The sequence below is a fragment of the Salvia hispanica genome, chromosome 3, assembly GCF_023119035.1.
Source record: "Salvia hispanica cultivar TCC Black 2014 chromosome 3, UniMelb_Shisp_WGS_1.0, whole genome shotgun sequence".
Taxonomy (NCBI): Eukaryota; Viridiplantae; Streptophyta; class Magnoliopsida; order Lamiales; family Lamiaceae; genus Salvia; species Salvia hispanica.
In genome coordinates this window covers 26,538,217-26,552,199 of record NC_062967.1, presented here as the reverse complement: position 1 = coordinate 26,552,199, position 13,983 = coordinate 26,538,217, and the positions used below count along the sequence as shown (strand labels likewise).

The window sequence follows — 13,983 nt, the reverse complement described above, 5'->3', positions numbered from 1 at the left end:
TCTGGTTCGGTTCTATGTAACAGAACACCCTGTCGCCGTCTTGGCATGCTTTAGCATTGTCGACAATGGCCTTCCACATCTTTGCTTGGGTGTTCACAATCTATATAATAAGCCAACCATGACTAACTTAAATATACACATTTTAAACTCAATTTCAGCCCAAAATCTTCAAATAATTTTGTCAAGACTGGATGCTAATAAACTTTTTCAATCAACGGTAGGATTACAAAAGCTTTATTGCAAACCTTCAAATATTAAGAGAACATTCTTAGTTCGATGAGGAGATCGATTGGCATCTGGTGAGGCAGGATAAATTTGGAGATTACTCAATATATATTCATGCATTACCTCTTGGCTAAATCACACACACTTTAAATCAACTAGTTTAATACTCACTCCTACTTAATATGAATCAGAGAGGAATAGTATAATACAAATCAAGAAAAAAAAAGAAGTTACACTCTTGAGGCCTTGAGGATCTATGAGAAGTCGAATTAGAAAATCCTCCACTGTAAAGATGTTGTTTTCTTGAAGACGTTTGTGGATAACACCACCTTTGACAACACAAACCAATCGCGATACTTGATCAGATAGCAATGGATTCTCAGATTTCTTGAAGTCTGAAGATGGAGTGGAAAAAGTAGTAAAAAACGTGTCATTGGTGATTAAGCATAGAATCAGAATGAAGGAGAGTTATATTTGGTGCGATAATCTTTGAGGGCGAAGGCCTCTGTCATGGCTTCCTTGATACGATGTCGATAAGCACCAACAGCCCTCGCGCCTAGCTTGAACACCTGTGGCTTAATCATGGTGGCCCAGTTTCTGATCTTGAGGTTATTGACTTTAGCAACGCCTCTGTGTAGCTGCAGAGGTACATTTCCTTAAAGAATAGGGAGTTTACCTTCCTCTTGAGGGACTATCGATTCTTCAGCTCCAGAAACATTGATAAGATAGAACTCGACTTTTGCAGAGGCCTCAGGTTCATCAACTACAACATCTCCTGTCACATCATCAACAAGAGCAACCTCAATAGGAACACCTCCTTCTCCTTTGATCTCCTCTCCGGTCAAGATCGTTGGAGCAATGCCGTGCCTCAGCTGCAGAGTCATCATGCTCCCATCTTTCGAATATCTGATCATTTCAAACAAAGCACACTAATTCAGTAATGGAATCTAGTCTTGATCAAGAAACAAAATTTATTTCCTCCCACATCTTCATTGTAGCATATATCCTTCGTTCTGTCGATTCAATAAACTTTGTGGCCATAGCTAAAATGCTCTGCTTCACTAACTCCCATTCCTCTTTCACCTGAGCAGCAGATTCATGAGATATGTATTAAATGAAACAATTCAGATTGTTTAAAATAGATAAGTGCATACTAAGATTGTTCAGATAAGTACTTACAATTTGCATATGTTGATCATCCATCGATTCCAACTACGCTTCAACACTCCTGTAAACCTTTGCTATTTCTATATACAGAGCCAAAGTTTGTGGTCCAAGAATAGGGTCATGCCACACGAAACTAGAGCTTGTGTAAGTATGTGTAAGTATCTTGTGTAAGTATCTAGAGCTTGTGTAAGTATTAGGGTTTAGGGTTTAGGAACAAAGAGCTGATGTGATACAGAGGGATACGACATTAGGTCCTGTGTTAAAGATAATGTTTCGTTTAATATGGTATGATAACTCATCAACGTATAGTGCGTGGTCGAATCTGTAGATTTTTATCTCAACACTAAGATCTCAATTATTTAGTCATTAGTTTGGAGATTTTCAGTGCTTCTAATTTTCTCTTTCTATTAATGTGTTACTACATTTTATTTTAGTGTACATGCATTCAGATCCAAAAACGTTGTGTCATTGCATCGTTAAGATTAATTATTTAGTCAATAAATTTCGTATGTAATGTACTCCTCCTTCTGCTATTAGAGCATCTCCAATGCCGGCTAGCCGGATTCACGTGGCTAGCCGGTCGGCTAGCCGAACCATTGGAGCAGGCCAGCGCCAAATCGGCGAAAAAAGCGGCGTAGGCTGGCCGATTGCGTGGCGCTGGCCGCCATTGTGGCGTGCCGATCGGCCAGCGCCGTATTTCGATTTTTTTTTTTTTGAAAACCTATATAAACGCGATTTTAGTTTCATTTTTATTTGCACCACTTGTTTTAACGAGTTTTCTCTCTCTCTAAATTTCGTACAAGAGCATCATCGAGCGATGGATCACAACAACGAGTCCAGTCCGGCGACGAGTGGATCTCAAACTCCCACGGTACCCGTGGGATCTGGATGGGGCCAGATGGGCCCAGGGTTTAACGTCCCTTGGAATCAGGCTGATGGGGATGATGGCCGGAGCGCAGGGGGGCGGGAACTAGGGAGGGATGCCGTGGGGTATGCCGGGTGGCGGAGATGAGGCCAGCCGAGGGCGGGGGGTGAGAGGTATGCCCGGATCGAAGTGTGATGATGCGGCACAGATGATGGGTATGCATCCGGGTGCAGGGGTCGAAAGGGGGGGGGGGGGGGGGGAGGGACACGGTCCCATCGTCCCTCTCTCGGATTTTTTGATCGGCTTAGTCTCACACGTCGATCAGGTGGAGACGATTCATTGGCGATGACCTTTTGTCATTGCATGACATGGGGATCGATCTCGGGGATCCGGACACTCCCGTTCTAGCGGGGCGGGCCGCGGCGAAGAAGAAGAAGACGAAAGGGGAAGGTCAAGGCGGTAGGTGAGTCGTCGCAGCTCGGTTGTTGACGACACCTCCCCGTCCGGAGGAAGTGGACGGAGGATGGGTACGCCGGGGTGGCGAAGGGGTGGTTGGAGGTGTGCGACGGTCTCTCCTCGGTTGCGAACGACTAGCGCCGTCGTCAACATGTGGCGAAGATCGAGAGCTGCCTACAGGAGGAACTGAGACGGGTGGGAAGGACTTCGGCGGGGAGGAGGTCCGGAAGGGGTGGGAGCGCATCAGGGGCCGCGGTCGGCCATTTTTCGGCGCAGGGCGCTAACGCCTCCGTCACCACCATGGCGAATGAGGAGCAGAGTTCGGAGGATAGCCGTGAGTCACCCTTGGAGGAAGCATGGGCCGATTTCCACTTCTCGGGAATGCTATGAGTTGCTGAAGGACTCGAGAAGTTCCGGCGGGGCGACGCCGGGTGGCCGGTTGCAGATTGGAGGAACGCCACCGACCCCACGGAGAAGATGTTTCTTCACTCGATGCTCGAGAGCATGCGAGTTGATTTGGATGCCGCGAGGGCACATATGGGGGGTTCCGACGTGGGCTCAGATACCCCGGGCGGCGGCGGCGACGGCGACGAGGAGTAGAGAGGGCTCGTGTGTGGAAGCCCTTTTTTTTTAAAAAAAAATCATGTATTTTTTTTTAATCTTTGTACTTTTTTTAATGAAATGAATTAATTTTCCCGTATATGTGTCGTAAATTTAATTCCGTAATTTAATCGTTATTTTAATTCCATAAATGTAGTATTTTTTGAATTATTTTTATTGCGGTTGGCCTAAATTTGATGTGGCAGGTGAATTTTTAGTGCTGCTGACGTGGCAGGGAGGGAGAGTGGCTGACATATGGCTGACCTATTTGCATTGGAGATGCTCGTATTTATCATTAATTTCTTTTTCAATTTATCCATTAATATTTGTCACACTTATTTTTACTAATTTTAATAACAAATCATATATATATATTCCATTAACTCATTCCATTTAATCATAATTTACTAACTTTTACACTCACTTTCTTATTGAGTACTCCTTCCGTGGGCACGAAAATTAAGACAATGTGTTGATTGAATTAAATAAAAATAGAATAAAATACGAGAAATAAATATAGTATTAGGGATAAAAGAGAGTAAAGTAAATGCTAAACTAATACTATAAGATAATTAAATATTTTGTTTTATAATAAAAAATAAAATGATTTAATTTAGTTGGAATATTTTTAGAAAAGATAAACTCTAACTTAATTGGAATCGAAGAAAGGACTTCTCATAAGTTTAAAAAGATGGATGGGATGGCAATTAAAGTTGGATGACAATTAATGAGGAAGTGACAATTTATCATCAACATCCTCAAACTGACTTCATACTACCGACAAGGGTACAACATTTTCCAAAAGCAAATGTGAGATCTAGTGATGACAATTGTAATATTAAAATCACAATGCTAGAGGTGGTTGCTCTAAAATAGAAACTTTCAAAATTGGTTTTCGTAATTTCTTTTTATCTTTCTTGTTACATAAAACTATTGAACATCTCAATAATTTAACTTCTATGCTAGATTTGAATGTAGAACTGTAATCTTTTCTGTATTATGTACCAATAATTTGTTTTATTTTTACTTGCCCGATTAGATTTTTAAATGGTACCCTAGCATCAACCTCGTATCCCACAATCGGCCAATGAAACCATGGTTTGTGCTGCATTTCCACCATATTAATAATGAGAGGAATATACTAAAAAGTGTAAAACCTACCACAAAATTATCTAGTGTGTGTCCATACCTCCCAATCTAGGCCGTCTCTCACAATCGACTACCCCAAAACTGCAAAAGCGTATCACTATTGATTTGATATCGCTGCACCACTTTTGACCACACAACATGATTTTAGTAATGTCAGGAGAACTGCAAATATTGTATAGTGGATGCATTCAACTAAGTAAATCGCTGACTTATTCCGAATTAAACATATGTCACGTCTATTGTGAGTTCTATAAATAATAAGGGCAACAACAATCAATTGGAAATAGACTAAATAAAAAATGTGTATGTATTGCCTACAAATAGAATTTTTCAAGTTATTCTTTTTCTTTCTTTATGTACATCAATTATAGAATCTTAATACTTTTAATTACTTATATACATTCTAATGCTTCATTCTCTAGCTATTCTGTTTCTTCTGAGCATCAGAATATAATGCTTCATTCTCTAACTATTACTGAGAATCTTAATACTTTTAATTACTTCTATACATTCTAATGTCCACATTCCACACAATTTCTTCCTATATTTTTCTTTATAAAAGTAATTAATTTCTTAAAATATGTGCCAAGTCAAAAGAATTATTTAAATGGTGGACGAAGGAGAGAAATCACATCCCTCCTAGGACACAATATACTTACTTAATTTTTAAATAAGGAGCAAACCAGAGATTGGTCCAAATTATTTTTGCTGCCCCCATCCGAGAAAGAGTTGGCACAAAATATTTGTCCCCAGCAATATTCTTCAACATACAACATTATCCACAAATCTATCTCCTATAAGGAGGAGGAGACGCTATACTTCAGCTCAAGATATTTAGATCCCAAGCAGAATTAGTAGTACTATTTTAGTTAATAAATAAGATAAGTTATTTAATTTATATGAATAGATTGACATTAGTGGTTGGTAATTTGGTAAAATGTTAGTAAATAAAATAAGTACTTCAAAAATAACCTAGTAAATTTCAGTTAATTAATTTACATTGAAAATATAACCATGATAACTAACTCAAATTACATCATTGGCCTCAAACTATTCACTCTTATTTTTTACTACTCGTGGGATCGAAACAATGAATAATTATAATATATATATAATATATATGTATAATACTCCATTTATCTCATAACAATAGTCATGTTTTATCATTTTACGACATATTTCAAGACGTTATGCTAATACTATGAAACATAAATTTGGGATAATCAAAATTATCAGTTATGCTAATACTGTGAAACATAAATTTGGGATAATCAAAATTATTGGGGGTTCCAACACCCTCCCAATATGTAGGGCCGTCACTGGAAGGATGATGGTTGTTAAAGTCAAAGACTGAAATTCCAATGAAATCACGAGGAAGCTGCACTACGGCTCCTAATAATAACATAAATACAAGAAATCTAATTCTTTATGAAATGAACGTAATTAGGCTAGCTATATCGATGTATATGTTATTCGAATGAACAATTGTCTTGTATAATTAATAATAAATGGAATCTAATAATCAATTGTAAATAGACAATTAGAAATGATACTAGGTTCATTTATAGCCTACGACCAATTAAGATTCAAGTTCCTATATGTTACTAGTATCATTTTTGGTAGCATCTGACTATTTTAAACTTCTACTCCACTATTATGATTTTATGCTTCAATTGTCGAAATTATGTTAGTTTTGGTAGAATTTTAATCTCCTCTATATTATCTATATATGATTTGTTATTATTTTTATTATTATTATTTTAACTTGCACGATTAGATTTTAATTAAATGAATGTACAAAACTTTTAAGAAAATAAATTACAAAATGTACTAACGGATATGTTATTGTATCATTTAAAAGTTATATATTGTATCTTTAAAAGTTGAAAGCATGAAGATAATTTCTACTCGAAATAAAGACATTTTAGTTGTGTTATTGGCATGGTACCTCTGCGACACAATATGGTTCCATTTTATAAATCGAGAAATGGTCGAGAAATTTTTTTGCCCCCCATCCAGATACAAGTTCTTTTATTGAGAAATTCTAATACCAAATCTTTGAGCATCAATCTTCTTCCCAATGAACAATATTATCATGGAGCTAACATTTTAATCTTGGAAACATAAAGCAAGTAATTAAATTCACTACGCATAACTGAACAAAAAATTCATATAGCTACAAAAAAATTAAATAACTGAACAATCTAAGGAATACTACTATTAATTAGCATACACTACAACAAAAAAAACTCATTTAAGAACGTTTTTTAAAGCATTTAAGGATGTTAGTTCGTATTTCTAAATATACCACCAACGCTTAAAAAAATATCTTTATTGGTGTCCCAACTAAAATTAAAGGACGCAAATAAAAGCGTCCTAAAAAGACAAAAAATTTAAGTTAATTTATCACTAATTTAAGAGCACTTTCTTAATTTGCGTTCTTAATTATTACTCCCTCCGTACCCCATTAAGAGTCACATTTTTTCATTTCGGTCCGTCCTCAATTAAGAGTCACACTTCATTTTTACCATAAATGGTAAGTAGGTCCCACATTCCACTAACTTCACTTCACAGCACATTTTATTATAAAACCAATATAAAAAGATGGGTCTCAGGTTCCACTAACTTATTCAACCAATTTTTCTTTACATTTCTTAAAATCTGTGTTCGGTCAAACTGTGACTCCTAATCAGGGACGGAGGGAGTATTATTTTTAAAATTTTCAAACATAGTAATTGCGTTTCAAATTTTATGTCCCTGAAAAAGTACTACTGCTATAAAAGTCGCATATTGATTTCAATACAAATTCGTGATGAAACTCTAATTCCAAATTCACCCATGAAATAAGAAAAAAAAATCATCTCAAACAATATTATCAACAAGACTCAAAACTATTTCTCGTATAGCATAGTTTGCCGATAGTTACAGATGCTTTGATGATTTTCACTTTTTCTTAGTTTCTTTCTGCAAACATTTTCAAATTATTGGGTTGTAGACTTTAGGGGCTACTTGGTATGGTGGAATGGAATGAGGAAATAAAAATAACATTTATATCTCCATTTCATTCCTTTGCTTGATATTTTCTTTCCCAGAAATCACCATTCCATTCTACATGGAAATATCCATTCCTTTCATTTAGCTAAGGAATGGACATTATTCCATTCCATTTTATTTTTCTTTTATTCTTATTTTAAATTTTAACAAAATTATATAAATATGATTTTATATTATATTTGAATTTAATATCATCTCAATGTTATGATAAAATTAAATTTTAAAATTTTTAATAATTGAAAAAGAAATCCACACACACAGAAACACATACGCGCACACACAGCAGCACAAACTCACGCACATAGCAACACATACCTATGGCAACACATGCACATATATGTGCACACACACACATACCTATGGCAACACATGCGCATATATGTGTACACACAGACACACCAGCACATACATACACACTCGTCAACACCACATACACTATATATGCACACGCTCATTTACGTGTATGGTTCAAATTAATATGATCCAAATATTTGACAATAATAATTAAAAATAAATATTTTTTTATAAAATTAACATATTAATTATTCATATTTCATTTCATTCCATTCTTATATTATTTGTAGTTACCAAGCTTAGGAATGAAATCAACCAAGGATTAACAATTCCAATCCATCTATAAACCTTACATTCACCAAGCACAAGAATGCCCCATTCCATTTCCATCCTCATTCCATTCTCATCTCCATTCCATTCCGTTCTCATTCTATTTCATCATACCAAGAAGCTCCTAGTTTATCAGATCCAACAACATATCATAATCACATGTGTATTGGCCTGGGAATGGATCCCCTGCAGTGGGGAAATCCACAGCACCTCACGCGGTGCATGAAACGCAAACATCTACTCATCAAATGATAGATAATTAGTTGGCACAATTGTATTTAATTTACTACACTTGTATTGTTATTTAGTATTAATACTATCAATTCAATTATAAATGACTTAAAATTGATTATTAATAAAATAGATATTAAAAATTAAATACTCTCTTCGTTTTTTAAAAATAGGGAGGTTTGAAACGGCACGGGTTTTAATACATAATTTGGTAAAGAAGAAAGATGAAGAGAAAAATTGGTAAAGTAAGAAAGAATGAGAGAAAAATTGGTATAGTAAGAGAGAGGGAGAGAAAAAAGTAATGAAATTAATGTCAATGGATCATGAGATCCACTTTAAGTTGTTACTTGTAGTGGTATAAGTGGTAAATAAATTGATGTATAGGAGTGTATAGATTTCCTAAAATAGAAAGTTTGAAAATTGTTATTTTTAAAGAACGGACTAAAAAAGAAATAATTGCTATTTTTAAAAAACGGAGGTAGTATATACTAGTATCACTAAATGGTGTACTCCTTAATCATGACAAAATAAACATAGAGAAATATTAATTAACAATGTTAAAATCAAATATAAAATCTAACCAAGTTAAATGCAATTGTGCCAACTAATTAGAGCATCCGCAGCGGTGGAGTTTTGCTGTCCGTCCGTCCGTGCCGCTGAGCACGAGCTCATCCGTCTGTCGCTGCGAGCTGTCCGTCCGTGCCAGCGGCACGGCGCTGCTCTTAGCTAAGAGCACGTCCGTGCCGCTGAGCAGCCATACGTGGCGTCTTCTTATTGGCCAACGGCATAGCCGTTGGCAAATTCGATTTTTATTTTTATTTTTTTTAAAATTCATAAATAATTTAAAATAATACCAAAAAATAAAAAAAATATTTTTGGATTCCCAAAAAAATAGAGCCGTTTATAGACGTTTTTTTTGGATTTTTGTGAATTTTTTTTATCCCAAAATCATCTATAAATACACACATTCATCATCCACTTTTCACATCAAATTATCTCTCATTCATACTTTTTCATACTAAATCATCTACATCTTCCTCTCTCACCCAAACTCTCTCTAAAAAATTCAAAAATGGATTTCACCAATCTCATTGCGGAAGCGGAGCGCGAAGAACAAGAATATTATGAACAATATCGTGCCGCCTATGAAGCCTATGTCAACGCCCCTCCTCCTCAACCAACTAGAGCAAAACGTCGCTACATCCCTCGTGATCGACAGGGAGCCCATGAAAGGCTCTTTGCCGACTATTTTTCCGACCAGCCGCGGTATCCAGAAGATTACTTTCGGCGCCGTTTTCGCATGTCAAAACGATTGTTTATGCGTATTGTCAACACATTGTCCACCCGCGTTGAATATTTTCAAGAAGGTGCAGACGCAACCGGTCGGCAAAGTCTCACGGCGTTGCAAAAGTGTACTTGTGCCATCCGACAACTTGCTACTGGGCAAACGGCTGACCTCTTCGACGAGTATTTGCATGTCGGTGAGTCAACTGGAATCCTATGCCTCAAGAATTTTTGCGACGGCGTTCGTTCTGCTTTCGGTGAAGAATTCCTTCGAGCACCCACCACCGATGATTGTCAACGGTTGCTTCGTCTTCACGAAACAGTCCACGGTTTTTCCGGTATGCTAGGCAGCATTGACTGCATGTATTGGAAGTGGAAGAATTGCCCGACTGCTTGGAGGGGGCAACACTTAAGCGGCCACAAAGGTGGCGGCCCAACGCTTATCCTTGAAGCGGTCGCCGACTACCGCCTATGGATTTGGCATACATATTTCGGTGTTGCCGGATCCAACAACGACTTGAACGTGTTATATTCTTCACCACTCTTCGATGATGTTTTGAATGGTGTAGCACCGGCGATCGACTTCACCGTCAACGGAAATGCATACCACATGGGTTACTATCTCGCCGATGGTATCTACCCAAGGTGGTCGACTTTTGTGAAGTCGTTCAGCAATCCACAAGAGCAAAGACGGATTCTTTTTGCGCAGCGTCAAGAGTCTGCTCGGAAAGACGTCGAAAGAGCTTTTGGTGTCCTTCAAGGCCGATTCAACATTGTGAAGTCCCCTTCTCGGCTTTGGTACGTTAAGAATATCGCCGACATCATGTACACGTGTATTATCTTGCACAACATGATTATAGCTGACGAAGGACCGATGACGGCTAACTTTTACGACGAGGATGAAGCCGGAAGCTCAACCGCGAGGTCTCCCCCACGCCGAGGTGTGCATACGACGGTGAACGAGAGGATGGAAAGAAGACACACAATGCGCGATACAAGAGCCCACACTGAGCTACAAAAAGATCTAATCAATCACATTTGGGCGAAATTCGGCAACGAGTAGTGTAATTTTTAATTTTTCAGATTTTAATTATGTAATTTTTAATTTTTAGGATTTTAATTATGTAATTTTTAATTTTTAGGATTTTAATTATGTAATTTTTAATTATTTTGTAATTTGTAATAGTATTTCGAGTATTTTTAATGCATTATAATATTGTGGAAATGTTTTTATTTAAATTGAATAATAGAATGGTGGGACTCTTGAGCTTGTCCTTAGCTAAGAACACGGATGTGGGTGTTGTGCTCTTAGCTAAGGACAAACTGTAAAAGTGGATCCGGACCCACTTCCGTGCTCTTAGCTAAGAGCACGGATGTGGATGCTCTTACTTATCGGTTGATGAATAGATGTTTGCGTTTCATGCACCGCATGAGGTTCTGTTGATTTCAAGGGGATCCATTTCCGTATTGACTTCTAGTTGGATTAGGACTTGCTAAGTTGCAATCTAATCAACTTAATATGAATGTTTGTATCACATGTATAATTAATAACTTTGTTGTAGTTAAAAAGTGAGTAACTATTTTGGATCCCACGTACTGTTTAAATACAAAAAATGGTGGGCAATATTAACGTCATACTAGTAAGTAGTAACTCTACCAGTAGGCCAAAACACTATTTTGATTCTTAATTTAGCAGTGGTTTATTTGAGATTAAATTAATCCGAGAGTGTATGATGGAATTAAATTTATCCGGTATCACCCGAAATTAATTTTGTCACGTTAGATAGAGTCTCGGGCCAAATCCGTGTTGATAAACAACATATCATTAGAATAATGTAATCTAATCCATCAAACCAAACGCCCATATATATTTACACACAAACTTAAAATCAGTGGTACTGTTTGGAGACTCTAGATTGATAGAGCTCGAATCTCTTCTTAGCTTCATAAACGAGCGTAACAATGCCCTCATCCTGCATCAGATGCTGCTGCTTCGTCGACCACTCCAGCGCTATCAACACGTCTTCCTGCGCCAGCGTCTCGCTATCCGGCACGTGCATCGCCAGATAGCACAGCAGTATGAACGACGGAATCTGCACCATCTGCTCCCCGAAGTAGATCAGCGGGATCAGATGCCTGTGCCCTCCGCTATTGATGATCGCCTTGCTGTGCGTCTCGTGCAGGAAATTCTCCGAGCACACGAACTTGTTCAGCGCCGCCGCCGCCTCGCAGCTCACCTCCGGCTCCCTGTCGTCCAGCAGATTCACCAATGCCGGTATGAATCTCGTCTCCGTTGCTCTGAACGTTCTCGCTAGGTTTCCAATTGACATTATGCTAGGGATCAGGAGCTCGCAATCTGCCTTTTCCACGATTCGGAGGAACTGATCCACCACCGCTCTCGCCACCGGAGCGGTTGGTTTGAACGCCGATCGCCTCAGATCTGAGTCCTGCTCGGCCACGGCGGTGATTTCCATCAACGCCATGGCGGAATTGTACTTCACTTCGGTTTCCCCCTTTTCTAGGAGTACGGCGAGGCAGAGCAGAGCGCGTGACTCTGTTATGCTTTTGCATACGGATACGTTTCCTGCGCAGAGGTAGCGTAGGGCTCTGGCTGCCATCGCTTTCATCTCTGCTTTTGTAGCCGGATCTTCGAATTCTCTGCGTTTGATGCTGGATCCTGGTAATCCATTGCCTTTGTTTTGTTTGATGAACTGGTGACTCTGTTGTTTATTCGTTTTTCCGCTTTTTTCGCCGATGTCGGAGTGGCTGATCGGAGATGGAGATGCGGCGGATTTGTGCGGCACCGGCAACATTGTTGATTTCATAGCCAAGGTGTTGGTGACGATATTGTGCATTTGGCTAGGCATTTGATTGTCCATGGGGTGATCGGCGACGCCGTGGTGCTTTTCCTCTGTTTCGTTGCTTTTATGGTTAGGGTTAGGGTTTGAATTCGCCATTACAAGCGAGTGGATCGATTGTTTGTTGGTGGCGATGGCGTATTTGCTGTGCTCGGGGATGGTTTCGAAGGCGAGGTGGCTGACGAGGAGGCGGATGACGTTGTGCTGTGCGAAAGGATCCTGGCATTTCCGGTGGTTCGCGGCGAGCTCCGACAGCGCCCACGCCACCACAATCTGCACCTTCATGTGGCCTTCTTTTAAAATCTTCGCCACTACCCCACACACGCCGGCGTTGACGATGATCTCCACACTCTCCGGATCCCTCCCGAGCAACCCGATAGCCCGGGCCGCGTGTTCCTGCCCCTCCATCCGGCCTTCCTTGAGCAGCTTCAGCAGCGGCACCACGCCGCTCTCCTCGATAATCAGGCTGCCGTAGCGGTCGTTGTCGCGGGCGAGGGAGACTAGAGAGGCAGCGGCGTCAGCGCGGTCATCCAAACTGCCGGAGCAGAGGATGGCGATCTGCTCCCAAATGAGGCATAAAATGGGCTCGTTGGCGGCGATGGGGGGGAGGCCGAGGTACTCGTCGTCGCGGTCGTCTGCAGGGGCTGAGACGCGGAGGAGCCAGGAGACGTCGCCGATGGAGTTGTCGAGCTGCTGGTGGACCTTCTTGAAGGCAGCGGCAGGGGTGATGATGAAGATGCGGCGGAGGCCGTTGGAGCGGCACTTGAAGACGAGGGTGAGGGCCTTGTCGAGGACCTGCTCTGTGTCCTCGATGATGCGGCGCGTGGGGCGCTCGTAGAGGTCCCCGCTCGCGCGAGCGGCCTGGCGGAGGAGGACCGCAAGCTTCTCCGTTCTCACCTTCAAGGACGTAGCTAGGATTTCATTATATAAACAAAAATTTTATATATTTGAGAAGGCGCATTTGGTATAATTTTATACCATATATATCTGAAAATTTGTAATAAACAGCGATTTTAATCCCAAATTACGAAAGGTCAGCGAATGTAATCTGTTTTTCTGAAATCGCTCAATATATAAAGGCGAAGAATGGGAGGATCTGTCGATGCTCACCTTGATCTCGCTGCAGTCGCTTTTCATGAAATTAGCCTGATCCGCGAGCTTGATCACCTCATCTGCGTATTGGATCGGCTTTGTGAGGATCTGCTTCACTATGTCCGCCATGATCACTCACCTCCCGATTCGGTCACGATTATTCTCTTCACACCATTCACGACGGAGGAGGTGGTGGTGGCCGTGGTGGTGGAGATGGGAGTGGTGAAACGTAATTGTTGTCTCTTTCTGTGGTGTTTTTTTTGGTTTGCATTAAAACCAGAAAAAGAAAGAGAGGCTGTTACAACCTTATTAATAGGGACGATGATGCTTCATCGACCTTTAAACTCCCAAGCATTACAAATCCCCCACACGAGTAAT

The 13,983-nt window shown here is 39.9% G+C and overlaps 1 protein-coding gene across 1 annotated transcript; it reads right to left on the bottom strand.

Moving 5' to 3' along the window:
* Nucleotides 1-11,489: 11,489 nt before the first annotated feature.
* On the bottom strand, nt 11,490-13,963 carry LOC125209036. Its single transcript, XM_048108620.1, has 2 exons — nt 13,624-13,963; nt 11,490-13,410 (listed from the first exon to the last, which is right to left on the bottom strand). The coding sequence occupies exons 1-2, from the start codon at nt 13,732-13,734 to the stop codon at nt 11,545-11,547; spliced, it is 1,977 nt and encodes a 658-aa protein (XP_047964577.1). The 5' UTR covers nt 13,735-13,963; the 3' UTR covers nt 11,490-11,544.
* Between the last annotated feature and the right edge of the window lie 20 nt (nt 13,964-13,983).

Coding starts and splice junctions, on each gene's coding strand:
- LOC125209036 (XM_048108620.1), bottom strand. CDS start 13,734: ATGGCGGACATAGTGAAGCAGATCCTCACAAAGCCGATCCAATACGCA. Junction 13,411..13,623: donor GCGACTGCAGCGAGATCAAG/GTGAGCATCGAC, acceptor ACGTCCTTGAAG/GTGAGAACGGAGAAGCTTGC.